The sequence below is a fragment of the Echiichthys vipera genome (assembly GCF_963691815.1).
Source record: "Echiichthys vipera genome assembly, chromosome: 13".
Taxonomy (NCBI): domain Eukaryota; kingdom Metazoa; phylum Chordata; class Actinopteri; order Perciformes; family Trachinidae; genus Echiichthys; species Echiichthys vipera.
In genome coordinates, this window is record NC_139838.1 from 28,799,326 (window position 1) to 28,819,295 (window position 19,970).

General features: G+C 45.0%; 1 protein-coding gene across 3 annotated transcripts in view; it reads right to left on the reverse strand.

Annotated features, from left to right (window-relative positions):
- Positions 1 to 19,970, reverse strand: part of LOC310955762 (tenascin-R-like) — a 50,917-nt gene that overhangs the window by 4,262 nt on the left and 26,685 nt on the right. For 2 of the 3 annotated variants that reach the window (XM_083925779.1, XM_083925778.1), the window contains exons 7-18: positions 17,122 to 17,275; positions 15,356 to 15,625; positions 9,806 to 13,135; positions 6,055 to 6,177; positions 5,643 to 5,786; positions 4,665 to 4,784; positions 4,439 to 4,588; positions 4,217 to 4,359; positions 3,999 to 4,131; positions 3,745 to 3,896; positions 2,260 to 2,356; positions 75 to 230 (exon numbers count right to left, since the gene is read on the reverse strand). In XM_083925779.1, coding sequence (XP_083781905.1) covers positions 75 to 230; positions 2,260 to 2,356; positions 3,745 to 3,896; positions 3,999 to 4,131; positions 4,217 to 4,359; positions 4,439 to 4,588; positions 4,665 to 4,784; positions 5,643 to 5,786; positions 6,055 to 6,177; positions 9,806 to 13,135; positions 15,356 to 15,625; positions 17,122 to 17,275 — 4,972 coding nt within the window. The remainder of the gene's footprint in view (positions 1 to 74; positions 231 to 2,259; positions 2,357 to 3,744; positions 3,897 to 3,998; positions 4,132 to 4,216; positions 4,360 to 4,438; positions 4,589 to 4,664; positions 4,785 to 5,642; positions 5,787 to 6,054; positions 6,178 to 9,805; positions 13,136 to 15,355; positions 15,626 to 17,121; positions 17,276 to 19,970) is intronic. The other variant, XM_083925780.1, reaches the window with a different exon arrangement.

Below are 19,970 nucleotides of genomic sequence, written 5' to 3' on the forward strand. Positions count from 1 at the left end.
AGAAGAGACGCCATGAGATCGAACCGTCGTTTTATACCGATCAACCTCGACGTTAACAGTGCGTTTGAACGAACCTGCAGTGCCGCTGTATCCGCCCACGATCAGTTTGTAGTTCCTCTTCAGCAGCTCGAACGTCGAGTATTTGGCGAACACCGCCTCGTCTTTGTCTCGCAGGTCGACGCGCAGACTCATCTTGGTCGCCGATGTCAAGTTGAAGATGCTCTCCAGGCCTGAAGCAGCGGGAGACAAACATGACTTCCTGTGTCGGGTGTTTAAATAAACATCTTTAGACGCGGTTCTGAAGCAGGAACGCTCCGAAATGAGGCTTCATTTTGGCGAAAACCTTTTTTTTTAAAGGGGTTTCTGTAAAAAAGATTTACAACCACAAACTAAAGACCGAGGGAGTCAGAGGTTTGGCGGCTTTCCTGCGGATAATGACGTTAAAGGGTTTTCTGAGCACTTTACACAACGAGTGAAAAAAGGCAGAAATCTCCAAATGTCAAAAGTTTCTGACACCAGTTACTTTACATTTAGTTTAATCTGACTCTAACTTTGGGTCCTGACTCTAACTTTGGGTCCTGACTCTAACTTTGGGTCCTGACCCTAACTTTGGGACCAGACTCTAACTTTGGGACCTGACTCTAACTTTGGGTCCTGACTCTAACTTTGGGACCTGACTCTAACTTTGGGTCCTGACTCTAACTTTGGGTCCTGACTCTAACTTTGGGTCCTGACTCTAACTTTGGGTCCTGACTCTAACTTTGGGACCTGACTCTAACTTTGGGACCTGACTCTAACTTTGGGTCCTGACTCTAACTTTGGGACCTGACTCTAACTTTGGGACCTGACTCTAACTTTGGGTCCTGACTCTAACTTTGGGTCCCGACTCTAACTTTGGGACCTGACTCTAACTTTGGGTCCTGACTCTAACTTTGGGACCTGACTCTAACTTTGGGTCCTGACTCTAACTTTGGGTCCTGACTCTAACTTTGGGACCTGACTCTAACTTTGGGACCTGACTCTAACTTTGGGTCCTGACTCTAACTTTGGGACCTGACTCTAACTTTGGGACCTGACTCTAACTTTGGGTCCTGACTCTAACTTTGGGTCCCGACTCTAACTTTGGGACCTGACTCTAACTTTGGGTCCTGACTTTAACTTTGGGTCCTGACTCTAACTTTGGGTCCCGACTCTAACTTTGGGTCCTGACTCTAACTTTGGGTCCTGACTCTAACTTTGGGTCCTGACTCTAACTTTGGGACCTGACTCTAACTTTGGGTCCTGACTCTAACTTTGGGTCCTGACTCTAACTTTGGGACCTGACTCTAACTTTGGGACCTGACTCTAACTTTGGGTCCTGACTCTAACTTTGGGACCTGACTCTAACTTTGGGACCTGACTCTAACTTTGGGACCTGACTCTAACTTTGGGTCCTGACTTTAACTTTGGGTCCTGACTCTAACTTTGGGACCTGACTCTAACTTTGGGTCCTGACTCTAACTTTGGGTCCTGACTCTAACTTTGGGTCCTGACTCTAACTTTGGGTCCTGACTCTAACTTTGGGTCCTAAATCTAACTTTGGGTCCTGACTCTAACTTTAGGACCTGACTCTTACTTTGGGTCCTAAATCTAACTTTGGGTCCTGACTCTAACTTTGGGTCCTGACTCTAACTTTGGGACCTGACTCTAACTTTGGGTCCTGACTCTAACTTTGGGTCCTGACTCTAACTTTGGGACCTGACCCTAACTTTGGGTCCTGACTCTAACTTTGGGTCCTGACTTTAACTTTGGGTTCTGACCCGAAGTTTGGGACCTGACCCTAACTTTGGGTCCTGACTCTAACTTTGGGACCTGACTCTAACTTTGGGTCCTGACTCTAACTTTGGGTTCTGACCCTAAGTTTGGGACCGATCCCTTAATTTGGGTCCGGACCCGAAGTTTGGGACCTGAATTTAACCCTCTCGGTGTCTTAATGTTGGATTTTAGACCATTTTTTATTAATTCTTTTAAGGTAAAAATGTTAAATTCAGCACCAAACCTACGTATAAGTATGATTTATTGCTAATTCCCTACACGTCCTGTTTGTTACATCAGTAAATCCTGATCATGGTGCACATACATTAATTTAATATACTGTATTTATAACGTGGAAATCCTTCCTGTGTATATTTCTGTGTTTTCTGAATCCCCTGATGCTCAAAACACCAGATCAGTGTCCTGGTGTTTGATCTGATCATGTTTCCTCTCTCTGGGTCTCACCGAGCCAGAACTCTCCACTCAGACTCCCAAATCCCTTCGTGTAGTCCTTCCAGCCCCTGAAGAAGTCCACCGAGCCGTCCTTCCTCCTCTGGAAGACCTGCAGACAGGACACACGCAGACCAGTTCCTCAAGCACGGTATGAAACCTGTCACTGAAGGTGAAGACGATCCCAAACTGTTTGTGTTTCACACTTTTTCTCTCATTTATTTCAGCGCAAGGCAAATGACACAGAATCAAACAACAAATAAACCAAAACGTTCTTAAATCTTAAAACTAAAATCAGAAAACGTCATGAACATGAGAAAAGTCGTTCTAACTTTGGGACCTGACTCTAACTTTGGGTCCTGACTCTAACTTTGGGTCCTGACTCTAACTTTGGGTCCTGACTCTAACTTTGGGTCCTGACTCTAACTTTGGGTCCTGACTCTAACTTTGGGTCCTGACTCTAACTTTGGGACCTGACTCTAACTTTGGGTCCTGACTCTAACTTTGGGACCTGACTCTAACTTTGGGACCTGACTCTAACTTTGGGTCCTGACTCTAACTTTGGGTCCTGACTCTAACTTTGGGTCCTGACTCTAACTTTGGGACCTGACTCTTACTTTGGGTCCTGACTCTAACTTTGGGTCCTGACTCTAACTTTGGGTCCTGACTCTAACTTTGGGTCCTGACTCTAACTTTGGGACCTGACTCTAACTTTGGGACCTGACTCTAACTTTGGGTCCTGACTCTAACTTTGGGTCCTGACTCTAACTTTGGGTCCTGACTCTAACTTTGGGACCTGACTCTTACTTTGGGACCTGACTCTAACTTAAGGTCCTGACTCTAACTTTGGGTCCTGACTCTAACTTTGGGACCTGACTCTAACTTTGGGTCCTGACTCTAACTTTGGGTCCTGACTCTAACTTTGGGACCTGACTCTAACTTTGGGTCCTGACTCTAACTTTGGGACCTGACTCTTACTTTGGGACCTGACTCTAACTTAAGGTCCTGACTCTAACTTTGGGTCCTGACTCTAACTTTGGGACCTGACCCTAACTTTGGGACCTGACTCTTACTTTGGGTCCTGACTCTAACTTTGGGACCTGACTCTAACTTTGGGTCCTGACTCTAACTTTGGGTCCTGACTCTAACTTTGGGTCCTGACTCTAACTTTGGGTCCTGACACTAACTTTGGGTCCTGACCCAAACTTTGGGTCCTGACTCTAACTTTGGGACCTGACCCTAACTTTGGGTCCTGACTCTAACTTTGGGACCTGACTCTAACTTTGGGTCCTAACTTTAACTTTGGGTCCTGAGACTAACTTTGAGTCCTGACCCTAACTTTGGGACCTGACCCTAACTTTGGGTCCTGACCCTAACTTTGGGTCCTAACTTTAACTTTGGGCCCTGACTCTAACTTTGGGTCCTGACTCTAACTTTGGGACCTGACCCTTTGTGTCCTGACAAACTGCTTTTAGTGAACTATCAGAGATGTGATCGTACCGTCCAGCCTCCTCCGTCTGTCTCCATGTCGCAGTAAACCCTCATGGGCGTCCCAAGTTTCCCCCGAGGGAAGATCTCCACCTCGCCTGACGTCCCGACGCCATTCATCAGCTCCTGAGAGCAGTCTGTGGGGAACGGGAACCTCAGGGCGCCTGATGAAGAGGAAGAGGAGGAAGAGGAAGAGGAGAAGCTGGACTTTATCTCTCTGTCAGGTCATGTCTTGTCGTGTCGTGTAAGATGGAGGACGCTGTTACCGGTGGTGAAGTCGGTGGAGATTGCAGCAGAGTACTGGCCTCCTCTTTCGGCCTGCAGCTGCACCGTGTACCACGATCCGGGGTCAAGTCCGCTCAGGTTGTACTCCGTTACCGTGGCGTCCACAATAACTTCCTGTGACGAAGAGGAAGACGAGAGAGTTTTAAGTGTTTACTGAGCTCATTTATGGGCTTTTTTCATCAGCTGACACCTTTCTTACCTTCGTTTCTTGACCTTCGATCTGATAGGTCAGTAAGTAGCTGCCCACAGGATTTGAGGGTGGTTTCCATGACAACAGGGCGGTGCGAGGGGTCACGTTTTCGGCCTTGAGATCGCGAGGACCGCCCCCACCGCTGTCAGAGCCTGAAGGGGAGAGTTATTTCATATCTTGTGTGTGTGTGTGTGTGTGCGTGAGATTGCATGTGCGTGTGTTCGCGCTGACCTCCGGTGGTGGTGAAGCTGGTGGAGGCCGCCGAGCTCTCCGTGCTTCCCAGATGGCTGGTGATGGTGACGGTGTAGGTGGTGGATTCTTCCAGACCACTCAGCTGCTGCTCCGCTGCGTTTCCAGACACCGTGATCCTCAACTCTGAGTCTGAACACACGCAAAAACAACATCAGCGTTTGGGCGCCGTCTGAGGACGCTACACTACTGCAGGAACACCACTCACCTGTCCCAGAGCCATAAATGATGGCGTATTTATCCACGGCGGCCAACGCTGGACGCCACAACAACAAGGCCTTGGTGTCAGAGACGTTTACAGCCCGCAGGTCTGTAGGCGCGTCCGGGACTGAGAGAGACACAAAGAACAGGTTTGATTTGCACCAAAAAGGCTCAAAAAATGTCCGTAAATAAAGCAGAGCGAGGGTTTGATGCTGCGATTGAGCAGATACAAGATTCTAACTTTGGGTCCCAACTCTAACTTTGGGTCCTGACTCTAACTTTGGGTCCCGACTCTAACTTTGGGTCCTGACTCTAACTTAAGGTCCTGACTCTAACTTTGGGTCCTGACTCTAACTTTGGGTCCCGACTCTAACTATGGGTCCTGACTCTAACTTTGGGACCTGACTCTAACTTTGGGACCTGACTCTAACTTTGGGTCCTGACTCTAACTTTGGGTCCTGACTCTAACTTTGGGTCCTGACTCTAACTTTAGGACCTGACTCTAACTTTGGGTCCTGACTCTAACTTTGGGTCCTGACTCTAACTTTGGGACCTGACTCTAACTTTGGGTCCTGACTCTAACTTTGGGTCCCGACTCTAACTTTGGGTCCTGACTCTAACTTCGGTTCCTGACCCAAACTTTGGGTCCGGACCCTTTGTGTCCTGACTCTAACTTTGGGTCCTGACCCTTTGTGTCCTGACTAACTGCTTTTAGGGAATTGTCAGCGTACACATTCATGAACGGCACAATGAAAGAAACTCAGGTTTCCATTTTTATATATATTTGGATTCTTGAGAGTTTGATATAAAAAAGAAACGATAAACAACACCTCACACTTACTCAGTCTGCGGGTCCCATACCTGTAACAGATAATGGACGTAGCCACTACCGCTAGCCAGGAGTTTCGCATTTGCTCGTCACCATCTTGGTATTTTGGAACCAGAAGTTAAATGCGAAACATTTTCAGGGACTCGCGGTACTCACGTGTCATGACAAAGTCTTTGGCTGGATCGCTCTCGTCCAATCCAAGGATGGAGATGACGCTGACCTCGTAGGAAGAACCAGGCGAGAGCTGTGATAGGCCGAGAGTGGATCGGTCCGAGTCCACGGACACTGATACCGGCTCTCCTGCACAGACGCAAATGAATCATGATGAAGCGGAGGGAACCAGGGATTCTCAGAAACAGGCGGCGGTTAAGTTTAGTCACTAAAGGAGACGGTTAAGTTTAGTCAACTAAAGGAGACGGTTAAGTTCAGACGACTAAAGGAGACGGTTAAGTTCAGACGACTAAAGGAGACGGTTAAGTTTAGACGACTAAAGGAGACGGTGAAACTACATCTTAAACTCTTGTTAAACATTACTTGATTGTAATCAAACATGGACGCCGGCTCTCACCCTCCTCCGTGTGCGTGTAGGTGACCTTGAATCCACTGACGGGACTTTTGGGTTTGGTCCAGGACACCGTCAGAGAGTTTTCCGTCAGCTCGCTGAAGGCGATGTCGGTCGGAGGCTCCGGGCCTGGACGGCACGAAGAAAACCATGAGAGAGGCGCGTGAAAGCAAGGGAAGGAAGGAAGGAAGGAAGGAAGGAAGGAAGGAAGGGAAGTGAGGAAAGGGAAGTGAGGTAGAAGAAGAGACTGATTCAGAAGGGTGAATAAAGGGTCATTTTTGACAGATGAGGCAGATTTTGGTGAAAAGACGACAAACGTCCACGCGTTTGCCGTTAGTGCTCCGGTGAGTTCGTGTGTATATATGTACGGTGCAGACATATATACAGTATACACGTCATATACGGACACACAGGGATTAATGATGAGGGTCAGGTGCAGGTGACGGCTCCTGGACAGCAGCAGAGGAAAGAAAGATGGTGGTTAACATTTAGCCGGTCGCTCAAACCTGAAAACGAAAGCGCGGCAGGAGTGAAGTGACGTCGACACAGAGGAAGGAATGAAAACAGTCACGTTCAGATATTAATTCAACAGTCAGACGATCAAAAGTGTTATGACAATTATTTTGTGGAGGTAAAACATTAAAATCTACATGCTGTAAAATTATATATTAATATTATTTTACACTTTTATTGAGCAAACAAACGTCAGTCTGATATTATGTTATTATACCAAATACTATTATTCATTTACATTGTTTTATACATTTTATATAATTTATTCTCTATAATATACCTGCTTTATTTTTATATATTTTATTATTTCTAATATACCTGCCTTATTTTATATATTCTACACTTTATAATATACATTTTTATATATTTTATTTTTTTAAATATAAATGTCTTATTTTATATATTTTATTCTTTATAATATAAATGTCTTATTTTTTAGATATATTATTATTTTTAATATAAATGTCTTATTTTTTATATATTTTATTCTTTTTAATATAAATGTCTTATGTTTTATATATTTTATTCTTTTTAATATAAATGCCTTATTTTTTATATATTTTATTATTTTTTAATATAAATGTCTTATTTTTCATATATTTTATTCTTCATAATATAAATATCTTATTTTTTATATATTTTATTCTTTTTAATATAAATGTCTTATTTTTTATATATTTTATTATTTTTAATATAAATGTCTTATTATATTTATTGTATTCTTAATAATATACCTAAAAAAAATTAATTAAATATTTAATTTAATACATTTTTTATATTTTACTCTCTATAATGTAACAGCCTTATTTTACATATTCTATTCTTTATAATGTTCCTGCCTTTTTTTATATATTGTCTTCTTATAATGTATACTTACGTATGTTACAGATTCTATTCTTTGTAATAAAAGAGCCTTATTTTATATACTGCATTCTTTATTATATACAGTAGCTGCCTTTTTTATTTAGTGTATTCTTTATAATATATACTTACGTATGCTACAGATTCTACTCTCTGTAATAAATGAATGATATTTTATTTTACGGGTAGAAAAACTTTAAAAACCATTCGAGGAGACAATAGCAACTTCATTTTGCTCCAGAGATGAAAATGAAGTTCTTGAATGTTTGTTTTTGTTGTTTTCTGACACATGTTGTTTTCCTACACTCAGACCTGTCAGATCATAAATGTTCCAGGTTTGTTTCTCTCGTAAACTCGTGGGATTCAAACGGGGACATCAGAGGTGCAGACAGACCAAACGTACGGGGACCAGCCGTGGTCTTACCCTGGCGTGGGTGAGGGTGAAGGGGTGTCAGTGAAGCTGGCTGTTAGCTTACCCTGAATGAGAGAAGACCAGAGCAGCAGTGAGTGAGCTGGGTTGTTATTGTGTTACTGTTGAACTCTCATTTGATGTCAACTCAGGTTTAAAAAAGCTGTTTCACCAAAGAGACACTGGGAACAGTTCCCAGTGTGCAGTCCTGGAACTCACCAATGTGGCTTTTAGCTGTTTGTGTGTTTGCTGCCAACATTTAAATATATAGTTATATTTAAATATATTTATATTATTGAACAATATGGGTGTTGCAAACCAAGTACAGTCCTTGACGGGGAAGTGTTCAGATACTAACTAACTACAACTACAAGTTAAAGTCTTTCACATGTGGTTAGTTTACGGAGAAACAACATGTCAGCAAGCTAGCTAGCGCAAATCGGGAGCGTACCTGTGTTCCCCGGGTCCTGTGTTCCCCGGGTCCTGTGTTCCCCGGGTCCTATGTTTCCCAGGGTCCGGTGTTCCCCGGGTCCTGTGTTCCCAGGGTCCTGTGTTCCCCGCTTTGTTTGTGACCTGGAAGGTCTGATGTTCCGCGCTCGTCACAGAAAGGGTCCCATGTTCCCCGGTCTGTTATTGTTTCTACAGTTGGTTCCAAATTCCCCGGCAAATAGGCCGAAGTAGAACCTAAAACTACCCCCTAACCGTGACCTCTGACCCTGACGAAATGCTGAATTAAATCCGCAAAGGCAGAGGCTTATGCAACCAGGGAACATAGGACCCTTTTGGGAACATAGGACCCTTTTGGGAACATAAGACCCTATGGGGTACACAGGACCCTTTTGGGAACATAGGACCCTTTTGGGAACATAGGACCCTTTTGGGATCATAGGACCCTTTTGGGATCATATGACCCTATGGGGTCACAGGACCCTTTTGGGAACATAGGACCCTTTTGGATCATAAGACCCTTTTGGGAACATAGGACCCTTTTGGGATCATAGGACCCTTTTTAGACCATAGGACCCTTTGGGGATCATAGGACCCTGTCGGGAACATAGGACCCTTTTGTGATCATAGGACCCTTTTGGAACATAAGACCCTTTAGGGAACATAGGGCCCTTTTGGGAACATAGGACTCTTTTTGGATCATAGGACCCTTTTAGGAACATAGGTCCCGTTTGGGAACATAGGACCCTTTGGGAACATAGTACCCTATGGGGTCACAGGACCCTTTCGGGAACACAGGACCCTTTTTGGGATCATAGGACCCTTTTTGGGATCATAGGACCCTTTTGGCAACATAGGACCCTTTTTGGGATCATAGGACCCTTTTGGGATCATAGGACCATTTTAGGAACCTAGGACCCTTTTGGGAACACAGGGATGACCCCGTGCACAACTTAGCTAGCTAACAATGTGACAAACTGTCAATGCACGTCTGAGGTTTGACATCAAATAAAAGTGCAAGTTTATGGTCGAGAGTGTTGATTATTGTTATGTATGACTGCTAACACATGAATATTTGATGTATTCAGGAAAGCTGAAACATTAATACCAAACACAAGAGACATTTCGAACATCAAGATCCACTGAAAACAAACAACAAACAGGTTAAGTCATTACTGAACATGTGATTAAATGAGAAAAACATGGGATGAAACTGTAATTCGGCAGTTTACAGTTTTCAAGAGCAGCTCTTGAGCTCTTGAAATGAACATGGAGGAAGCATTTAGGGCATGAGCAATCGTACGTGACACAAATGACAATTAGTCAACAAATGAATTTAAATGAGAGCAAGACGTGTGGCGCGGTGAAGGTAGAAGATGTGCGCGTAAACGTTTTATTTTAGCTGATGGTGCGGGGTGAAAGGAGCAGGTGTTCTGCAGAGGACTTCAACATTGACGGTAATGTTGCAGCATTGTGAAGTAGAAATGAATGTTTCTATGAATGTTCTACCGTCACAATGGCTTGTACCTGTACTGATGACAAGCTTGTGCAGTCTGGAGAGAAGGCCAGGACCCTTTCCCAGCAAGGTCACAGTGTACTCAGTCTTAGGGGGCAGATCCTCAAACTGGAAGGAGCGAGCTGAACCAGGAAGAACCTTTTTGAAGGGTTCGTCACTTCCTGTTGCAGGTTTGGCTTTTGGGCTGCTATGGATCGGTGGATCTTTTGCAGAGACACTTTCCGGTACTCTGTTTTCATCTTCACTGCTTCCAGTTTCTGATTCTGTTTCTTTGGTTGGTCGGTGTTTCGCTTCCTCCTCTTCTTTGCCACCCTCTTTCTTAGAGTCCTCTGGTTCCTGGTGTTTCTTTTGCTTTGGTCCTTCGACGTCTCTGCTTGTCACGACAAAAGTTTTGTACTTCTCTTCCGGTGAGTCCCATACGAGTGTAAATCCACCTGAAGTCTGGTTCGTCACTCCCACGTAGTCCAGAGGTTCCCTTAAGACTCCGGACGTAGGAACATCTGCTTCCGTCAGAGGTTTGGCATCAGCACTTCTTGTCTGCTCAGGTTTACTTGCAGTATTATTTGTTTTTGCATCCTCTATCCTTCTGCTCCCACTGTTGTAGAGTCTTTTCTTGGTGGGATGCTGAGCCGTCATACTTGTCGGTGTTTTTTTCTTTGGCAGTGTGACTGGTCTTGGGGCTCGATGCCTTGAATCAGATGAAGTTTGCTTGATAGTCGGTCTTCCTCGACTCGTAGCTCCAGTATTGACTCTTTCTTTATGGGTGTCAGAGTTTGAATCTGGGGTGCTAGTTTCTTCCTCCCCAGATCTGGCAGTTTGGCTTGGATCATTGTCCACCCCTTCTAATTCATTAGCCTGCGGTCTGACAGTAGTGTCATGGCCATCCATGGCATCCGGAAGTACCTCTGCAGTGACTTGTTCTCCTGATTGCCTAATTTGGACTCCTTGGCTGTGCATGGGGACATCTTGCCCTCCTGATTGGTTATCTGGGACTTTTTCAAGGGTACTATTCTTTTCTAAATGCCTAATTTGACCTCCAACACTGATGCCTCCATTTATCTTTCTGTTTAGGAAAGGCTTGCGCATGGGACCTCTATGTGGATGTTGGGGTGGTCTTAGGTTCCCATGGGATTTGTTTTGGAAACGGCCATCATGCAGTTGCGGTCGACGGAAGTAGACAACTTTGGTGGTAGGGCGATCACTTCCTGTGTCAGTCTGATTGAACTTAGCGGACATGCTTGTCACAGCTCTGTCTTCATTGTCCTCTCCTGTTGACCCTGCACCTTCAGCTGGATGGGATTCTTTGGAAAGAGGAGGAGATGAAGTGGCTGGTAGTTCAGTGGGAGATACATGCTCTCGCCTTGTTTCTGATGCAGGGTTTAAAGGTTGTGATGGGGGAGGCAGCACCTTTAAATTTGGACGAGTCCGGTTTTGAAGAGGTCCAAAGTTTGGGCGACGCACATATCCACCTTTCGGAGGAGGACGGCGGACTGGGATACGTCCTCTTACTGTTGGCATCTTTTTCTGGTTTTGTTCGACTCCAGAGGACGGAGGTGTAGCGGCCCCATCTTTGTCTCCACTTGTTTCCTTCACCGGTGCATTTACCTCACCTGAGGAAGATTCCTCTGAAGCAGATGAAGTTGGTAAAGACGATAATTCACTTGTGGATGTATCTCTGGACTCTGTCTCCTCTCTAGGGATGAGGTTCAAACGAGGAGTCGATTGGTGAGGAACTCTCAAATTTAGATGGGTTTTGTTCTGTAATGATCCAACGTTAGGGCGCGGGCGACGTACGTATCCATGTTTTGCAGGTGTGCGTTGGAAAAGAGGTATGCCACCTTTTCCTGAGGGTGTTAGTTTTCTGTCTTCAGGTGACGTGACATCACTCAAAGTTCTGCTTTCATCAACGTCTGGTTCATTGCTTTCAACTGAACTTGATTTATCTGAGCTGGAGAGGGATGATGATGGAGGTGACGGTGGTAATGATGTTAATGATGATGATGGAGGTGATGGTGGTAATGATGTTAATGATGATGATGGAGGTGATGGTAAGGATGATGGAGATGAAAAAATGAAGTTTGTTAGTAATGATGGTGCTGTTGTTGTTGTTGATGATGATGATGAAGGAGGTGCTAAAGATGATGAGGATGCATCTGACGGCTGTGATGGTGATAATGATGGTAGTCTTCTGTCTTCAGATGATGTAACATCAGACGAGGTTCTGCTGTTATCAACATCTGGGTCACTGCTTTCATCTGAGCCTGTTTCATCGGAGCTGGAAATGGTTGCTGATGAATGCGATGATGACCAAGACGAGGACGGCGACAAGGGCTTCAGTCCGCTTAAGATCTGCCTCCTCACCGTGTCTGCATTAACAGAGAGGTCTGTTGGTTCGGACAGGTGAACGGAGAATGTTGTGATATTCAAACTGTCAAACGTGTCCGTAAGCAGTTTATGCAAAGGATCTGGTGAATAGTCGAGGTCTGCCTCTGCAGACGAGGGTTTGAAATCATCTGTTTCAGAGGAACCCTGATCTGAACCTGGTGTCTTTCCTTCCAGCTCTGTTCCATCCCCTCTACATCCGCTGCCTTTGCCCCGATGGGGTAATCTGACGTGTGTCACTTTAATTTTGTTCATACATTTCTTCTCTTGGCTTGGAACAATCCCAGCTGGCTCTGAAGACACTGGAGCAGTGTCGTTTCCTCTCTCTGCCATGCCAACATCTGGTTGCTCTTTGGAGCCGACAGCAACAGTTGGTTCCTGGGAACTACTTTGTCTGTTTGCATCTGAATCAGTCCCAGACGTTACAGCTTTACTCTTATCATCAATCCTCTCTGTGCTTGGTGCCTTTACACTTGGGTCTCTCAAACTCAAAGCTATTGTCCCATCTCTGATTGTAGGAGCACCTGGTTTGGGTTTGTTGGGTACTATTGGCGCCTTCTTCTTCGGCCCCACTGGGGGCTTTTTCAAAGGGCCTTGGCCGACCTTTTTCTTCACAGGCACAACTCGAGTTTTGTTGAAAGGGCCTGAGACACTTGGCTTCCTGTACAATGTGGGCCTTTCAGCAACTTTAGGCCTGGAGCCATTTATTGGCATGTTTCTGCTGGGCAGAGGTTTAGTTCTTGTAAACACAGACGCAGTGGAGTCTTTCTTGGGTCTATCGATACCTCCAACTCTCACACTGTCAGCCTCGCTCCCATCGTCCCTCCTCCCCTGTTGGTCAGAGACTTGCACCTCAGACGTTGGGTTAATCCCGTGGTCTTTGTCGCCAACATCTTGTCCAGGTGCTGGTGTGACCTGCATGGTCGAATCTGCCAAGGTAACCCTCGGTAATGTCTTTCCTAAAGACGTGAGGGCAGTGATTCAATGTTAAAGTGCAAAATCATCCCATGGTCTTTTTCGGCACTTACGCACATACATCAAATATATCATCAAGTTTTTTTCATGTAACAACTATTAACGGAGAAATCCAGGAGAGTCGCTAACAACCGGACGTGGCTAACAGTGGTTAGCTCGGGGCAGTACAGTGAAGGCATTCAAAGGTCTTTTTTAACCACTAATGCTGCTGAAAATAACAGCAAACCTCTGCAGCAGCATGAGAAGAGTCCCTACACACACAACAAAGCACCAATGGGCTCCTTCCACTGTAATGGACTTTACTATGAGAGGAGCTGGTACAGGGGCCAGTAGGTAAGTCTTTAAAACACTCTTTAATAAACTCTGGCTTCACTAACTACGCTGTTGCTGCTTTGTTGTGTGTGTAGGGACTCTTCTCATGCTGCTGCAGAGGTTTGCTGTTATTTTCAGCAGCATTAGTGGTTAAAAAAGACCTTTAAATGCCTTCACCGTGCTGCCCCGAGCTAACCACTGTTAGCCACGTCCGGCTGTTTGATGTATGTAAGTGCCGAAAAAGACTATGGGATGATTTTGCACCATCATACGCTGCTTTTGTTTATAATCCAAAGAGTTTGTGTCTAATAAAAGGAAGAAAAACAGTTTTAATATCCATAAAAGAAACGTTTTTTTTTCAGTTATGAGGCAAACAAACAACTCAGGGCAGGAGGATCCGTGATGAACCTGCAACAAGAGCATTTAAATATGATTAATGTTGAGCTCAGACGGATGAAGTCAACACGGCGTCACTGCTGAGAGGGAAACATCAGGAACCTTTTCCTCTGAAACTCATTATTTTTGCTCTGATGGTCGACGTTGCGCCTCGCTTCATTAGCTTTATTCTGTGACGTTTCTCCAGCGTCATGTGTTTCAAATGATGTGTTGAATTGAATTATGAGGTGTCTGGACACATAAAGTTCCTTTTAGCTGAAGCAAGTCGGTTCTCACCTGAATACAAGCTGGAAGAGAAACATTTGACTTGGTCACGCTGATCAAATTCAAGGTCAAAGGATCCATTAAGGCGTTTGAAACTAGTTTAATCTTACTGAGACGCTGCGTCACGCTTAAACTAAAAGTGTATTGTCCACAAATCACATAAAAAGAAGAGTGTTTTTCACACACAACATGAATATTATGCAGCAATAAAGTCATTTTTTTGGTAACGAGGGCGATTTCTCAGAGTTTTTGCACCGCAACCATGACAACAGCTGCGCTAGATCCACTCCTGCTGTTCTTAACTTTCACAATAAAAGCCCAAGACTGCATAACTGTTTACATGCCGGTGTTGTGCCGTATTCAGCACCCCTGCCGTGAAATGCACCCCCTCCATTAAGGTGATATTATGTATCAGAAGGCTGAGGTTTCCACCTATAGGAGCAGTTTATACACAGGTAACCCACAAGGGTCAGAACATGTGTAACTTACAGTCTTTAAACTATTTTAAAGAGTTTAAAATCACAAACTTGGAGAATAGAGAACACAAAGCAACACCTTTTTTTGTGTGTTCTGTGGAAATAAACTGCGGCCATATTGAAAATATAACGCTTACATGCCACCACGCAAAATGAGATTTTCTAAAAAGTCTTCCAACGGTGGTGGACTTGTTTCTACCTTTGCACACGCAGCTTCGCTCTTTCGTTCCTTTAACCACCTACTCGAAAAAAACGCCGTTGTGGTCTCATCTCATCTTCAGCCTCTTAGCTTTTGCTCCAGCAGGGGACCCCAAACTTCCCTTTCCAGGGCCACATTAACCAGCTCTAACTGGGGGATCCTGAGGCGTTCCCAGGCCAGTGTGGAGATCTAATCTCTCCACCTGGTCCTGGGTCTTCCCCGAGGCCTCCTCCCAGCTGGACGTGCCTGGAACACCTCCTTAGGGAGGCGCCCAGGGTTCATCCTCACTAGATGATCCTGAACCACCTCAACTGGCTCCTTTCACTCCTGTTCATGTTCCCCGTTGTGATGTTTGCTCATAATCAAAAACCTGTTGATGCCCAAGTCTTTCATAACGTTTGACGCTGTAATGAACCGAGAGGCTGTAAACACCGGCGCAGCGGGTCAAACAGCCGCTCCCCGCGTATTTCGTCTCTTAAGCGTGCATGTGAACGTACTCATTGTGAACTTTGCGGATCTAAAAGAAGATTTCATAGATAAACCCTGTTCCGACTCACCCGGAGTGACCTGTGTGGCTGCCGGTTCGCTCTGACTCGCGTCCTTCTCCGCCACCAGTGTGATGTCATACAAACGCCCCGCCTCCAGCTGCTGGATGTGGGCGGAGTCTTGGCCAGCCGGGACGGTCATCTCTTGGCTCCCACCTGCTCCGTCGTTGGGCGTGACGGTCAGGCGGTACCTGTCGATCTCACCCTGCGACTCCTCCCACTGGACCACCGCGGACGTGGAGGTCGTCTTGACGACTCGGAGGTCGGTGGGACCAGAGATGACTGAAGATAAAGGAGAAACAAGGACACCGTTGGCGCTTTTTATCTGGTCTTTAAGTCGTGACTTAACATCTTTTCAAAGTACGATCTCAGGTCCAAGCAGCATCGTAAAAGACGATCGTTGCCCGTGTGTTTTGTTTCCGATGGAACGTTTGGACCTGGAAGTCTTATTTTGAAAGGGTGTCATGTCAGATGTAAAGAGCAGTGGGAGAGACGGCACACACGCATTAAATTCACCGTGCAGCCTTGACTCGGCACATTTCCTCTTTACCTTGCTGCACGACTTCCTGTCCGCAGCCTCCTGCAGCTGCCACAGATGGCGTCTTTCACAGGACGGGCAGCGAGGGGCAGATGTTTAAAGTGTCGCTGCCACTTTGGTGATTTCAGACGCTCACATGGGTCAATAAGTTGGTCATGAGCTCCGTTTTCTATCCAGGAACTGCACTTTTCATACATTTGTAAGCAAAAAGCGATTTACTTTTGCTTTTTTGACGAAGCAGATGGAGGATTATTCTCATTATCGATGAATCCGTCGATCATTTTATCAATTAAACAGTCTTTAAAATGATAAAATGTGGATATATTGCCATTAATTAATTAATAATTTCCATGTATTCCAATGAGTTCCCATTAATTCCTTTAAATTGAAAAATGGGGCATTTGTTGGGGACTATTTTCAGCAGAGGATTAATCCACATTTCGTAAAAAGTTTCAATCTTATGCTTGAAATAACGGTGGAAACTTTCTCCAAACAGCCGCCTGAAAAGAGTTCATTTATAACCTGAGTCGACAACGTTTACAAATATTATATATTGTTGTGGTCTCATCTCATCTCATCTCATCTTCAGCCTCTGATCCTGGATCAGGTCTCAGGTGCAGCAGCTTTAGCAGGGGACCCCAAACTTCCCTTTCCCGGGCCTCATTAACCAGCTCTAACTGGGGGATCCTGAGGCGTTCCCAGGCCAGTGTGGAGATCTAATCTCTCCACCTGGTCCTGGGTCTTCCCCGAGGCCTCCTCCCAGCTGGACGTGCCTGGAACACCTCCCTAGGGAGGCGCCCAGGGTTCATCCTTACCAGATGATCCTGAACCACCTCAACTGGCTCCTTTCACTCGTGTTCATGTTCCCATTAATTTCCATAGATTCTCATTGATTCCCATTAATTACCCCCTCGAAAAATGAGATGATGCATCTCAAGGGGCTATTCTGAATAAATAATTATATATTCCCATTAATGACCATGTATTCCAAAGAGTTCCCATTAATATAATTCCCATTAATTCCCATTCATTCTAATATATTGCTGTTAATTTCCATGATTTCACTTTAAATCCCATATATTACATATCTATTACATATATCAGATCAGTTCACATACTGTAAATATAAATTACCATTAATACTCATTGAAAATTTCCACATTTTTGGCAAAAAAAACCATTTTCTCCATAAATGTCCAGACTTTTCCTGAGTTAAGGTCAAAGTAACAGAGAAGCTCACGTGTTGTGAATTCAGCGCTGCTCTCGGCTCCTCTGCGGCCGTCCACCTCTCCGGTGATGCTGGCGGTGTAATCCTGCCCGGCGGCCAGGCCCGTCTGGGTGAAGGTGGTCAGGCCGCCCTCCACCTGCACGCGGATCTGCTGCTCTCGCTCCTTCTGTTCGGGACCAAACACAAAAACAAATCTGCATGAATCATCTTTAAAGTCCACAGAGCGCAAAACCTGCTGTTTGAACAAATGACGAATAAATACACTCGTGAAAAAATAAAAGAAGTTACAGAGAGATACTAAATGAAACCCCTCCACCTGGAAATGTGCTGCAGGGAACGAGCAGCAGAGGGAGCGTTTCCTCCTGTTTCCACTCGTAACAGAGTCTGGGAACACGTGTGTGTGTGTGTGTGTGTGTGTATGGTTGTGTGTGTGTCTATGTGCGTGCATGTGTGTGTGTGTCTGTGTGTGTGTGTGTGTGTGTGTGTGCGTGCGTGCGTGTGTGTCTGTGCATGTGTGTGTGTCTGTGTCTCTGTGTGTGTGTGTGTGTCTGTGTGTCTGTGTGTGTGTCTGTCTGTGCATGTGTGTGTGTGCGTGCGTGTGTGCGTGTGTGTGTGTGTGCGTGCGTGCGTGCGTGCGTGTCTGTGTGTGTGTGTGTGTGTGTGTGTGTGTGTGTGTTATTTTCCAGCATCAGAACAGAAACAGAAAGGGTCCGGAGGGAAACGTTAAGCGCACATGTTGTGTTTATTGTTGACATCATGAACGCAGTGATTGCTGCGCCCCGAGGAGACGAGACGCGTTTAAAAGCTCATTTTAGGAAATAACATTTAAAATGCTGCAGGACGACGCCGCGTTAAGAGGCTCCGCAGTCAACACACACAAGAACGTCGAAAATACCCTCAATGATTCAGCAACAGGACGTTTATTTGAAGGAATTCACTGAAAATCTTATCTTTAACAAATCAATGTTCAAAATAAACATTGATTCATATGATGAGGACGTTTTTAAACCCTTTGTTTGTACGGATAACTTTCAGGGCGCCCTCCCACTGTGCCTCCGTCCCGTGCCCCGTGCTTTAGGGTCCTTGTCCCCCCCTCCAGGCCCGTTTGTACTCACACTACCTGGGCCTCGGAGAATGCTTCTTGCTGCCTATACGTCATCACGCCGTAACACGTCACACGCATTGATGACGTCATGGCGATGCGTGGCTTTGTTTCCAGATCTTTCCGTAGACCTCGGAGTTTTTGTGCGTCTTGTCGACTGTTTTTGAATCTTTTCATCGACCAAATCTGCAGTAAACACTCCACCTCCGCATCACACCAACGTGAACCTTTCACCGCCATTGTTTGAAATGTCCGCGCATGGTCCCTCCTTCTTTTTTCTACGTCCCAACAGGCGCACAGGAAATTACCTCAGAGCCACCGTAGGACCTCGTGCTCGTACACGTGCGCACGCTCGTGCTCGTACATGTGCAAACGTGCTTTACAAAAGCCCACCTCTCCCAAACGGGCCGTGGACGGCAAGCGTGCTGCTCCTAGACGCGGTACGGTTGCACTCACACATGTTTTTAGGGCTTGGAAACGCAGCCAAAGTGACCCCAACGTAGAGAAAAGTGTGCGTTTTAAAACAAAAACATGGGTTAATCCAGTTAAAACGCACTTTGTAACCTCGTTTGTCCAGAACCAGAAAGTTCACACTGTCTGTTTCTGTCTAATCTGACGGGCGTGACTCTGCGCTCAGTAAATAAAAAGACATTTTTCACTTCTTATGATTGAATTTATCCGCTGGAAAGCCCGAAACTCCCCCTGAATGAAACGCTCAGTCACCACTTTCTGTTTCCTGATGAATGCACGCCGTGTTGTCGGGTAAATGCACCACAGCCGGTTGCCAGGCTGGTTGCCAGGCCGGTTGCTATGTTGGCTGCCTGGCGATGGACGCAGCCTCAGAGGTCATCCTGGATCTCGTGTCGTCCGTTTCCATGGGAACGAGGATGACGTCGTTAAGACTGAGAGTCGTTTAGAAACAAGTCGGGGCTCTGTGGCGTCTCTGAGGGGCGTTCAGGGACCGTGGTTCTTTCTGGACCACTGAGTGACTCCCAGTTCATGATTTTGGACACATCAGTTTATTCTGTTACATATGATTCATAAACATACGACACTTTACTATAAAACACCATAATATACTGTGTTTGATCGCTCCACTGTACTTTATATTGTTTTATATCACATGTGCCTCAACTTTTACCACCTCTGCTCAACTAATGTTAGCTCACAATTTACATATTTTCTCATTAATTCTCATTTATTCCCATTAATTCAATTCCCATGTATTCCTGTAAATGCAAATTAAACCCATTTAGAGCATTATTTCCTATATATTTACATTAATTCTCATTAATTACCATTTATTCCAATGAATTTCATGTAATTCCCAATAATGTCCATATATTCACATTAATTAAATGCCCATTAATTCCAAATAATGGCCATACATTCACATTAATTCCTGTATATTACTGTTAATTTCCCTACATTCTCTTTAAATCCCATTAAGTCCCATAAATTCACATTATTTCACATAAGTATAAGCGTTTTATTTCCCATAAACTCTCATCAACTCTCAAATAAATTTGCATTAACTACCATAAATTCCAATGAATGTCCATTAATTCACATTAATACTCATATATAACTGTTCATTTCCCTACATTCACTTTAAATCCCATTAATTCCCGTTGGCCCCCGTCCTGTAACAGCAGTGATGGGGAGTTAATGTGTTTGTAAACGACTTTATCAGCTAACGTTACAAAGCAACCGACACCAGATCCATGCAGCGTAACGTTAGCTTGCTTGCTAATGTTAG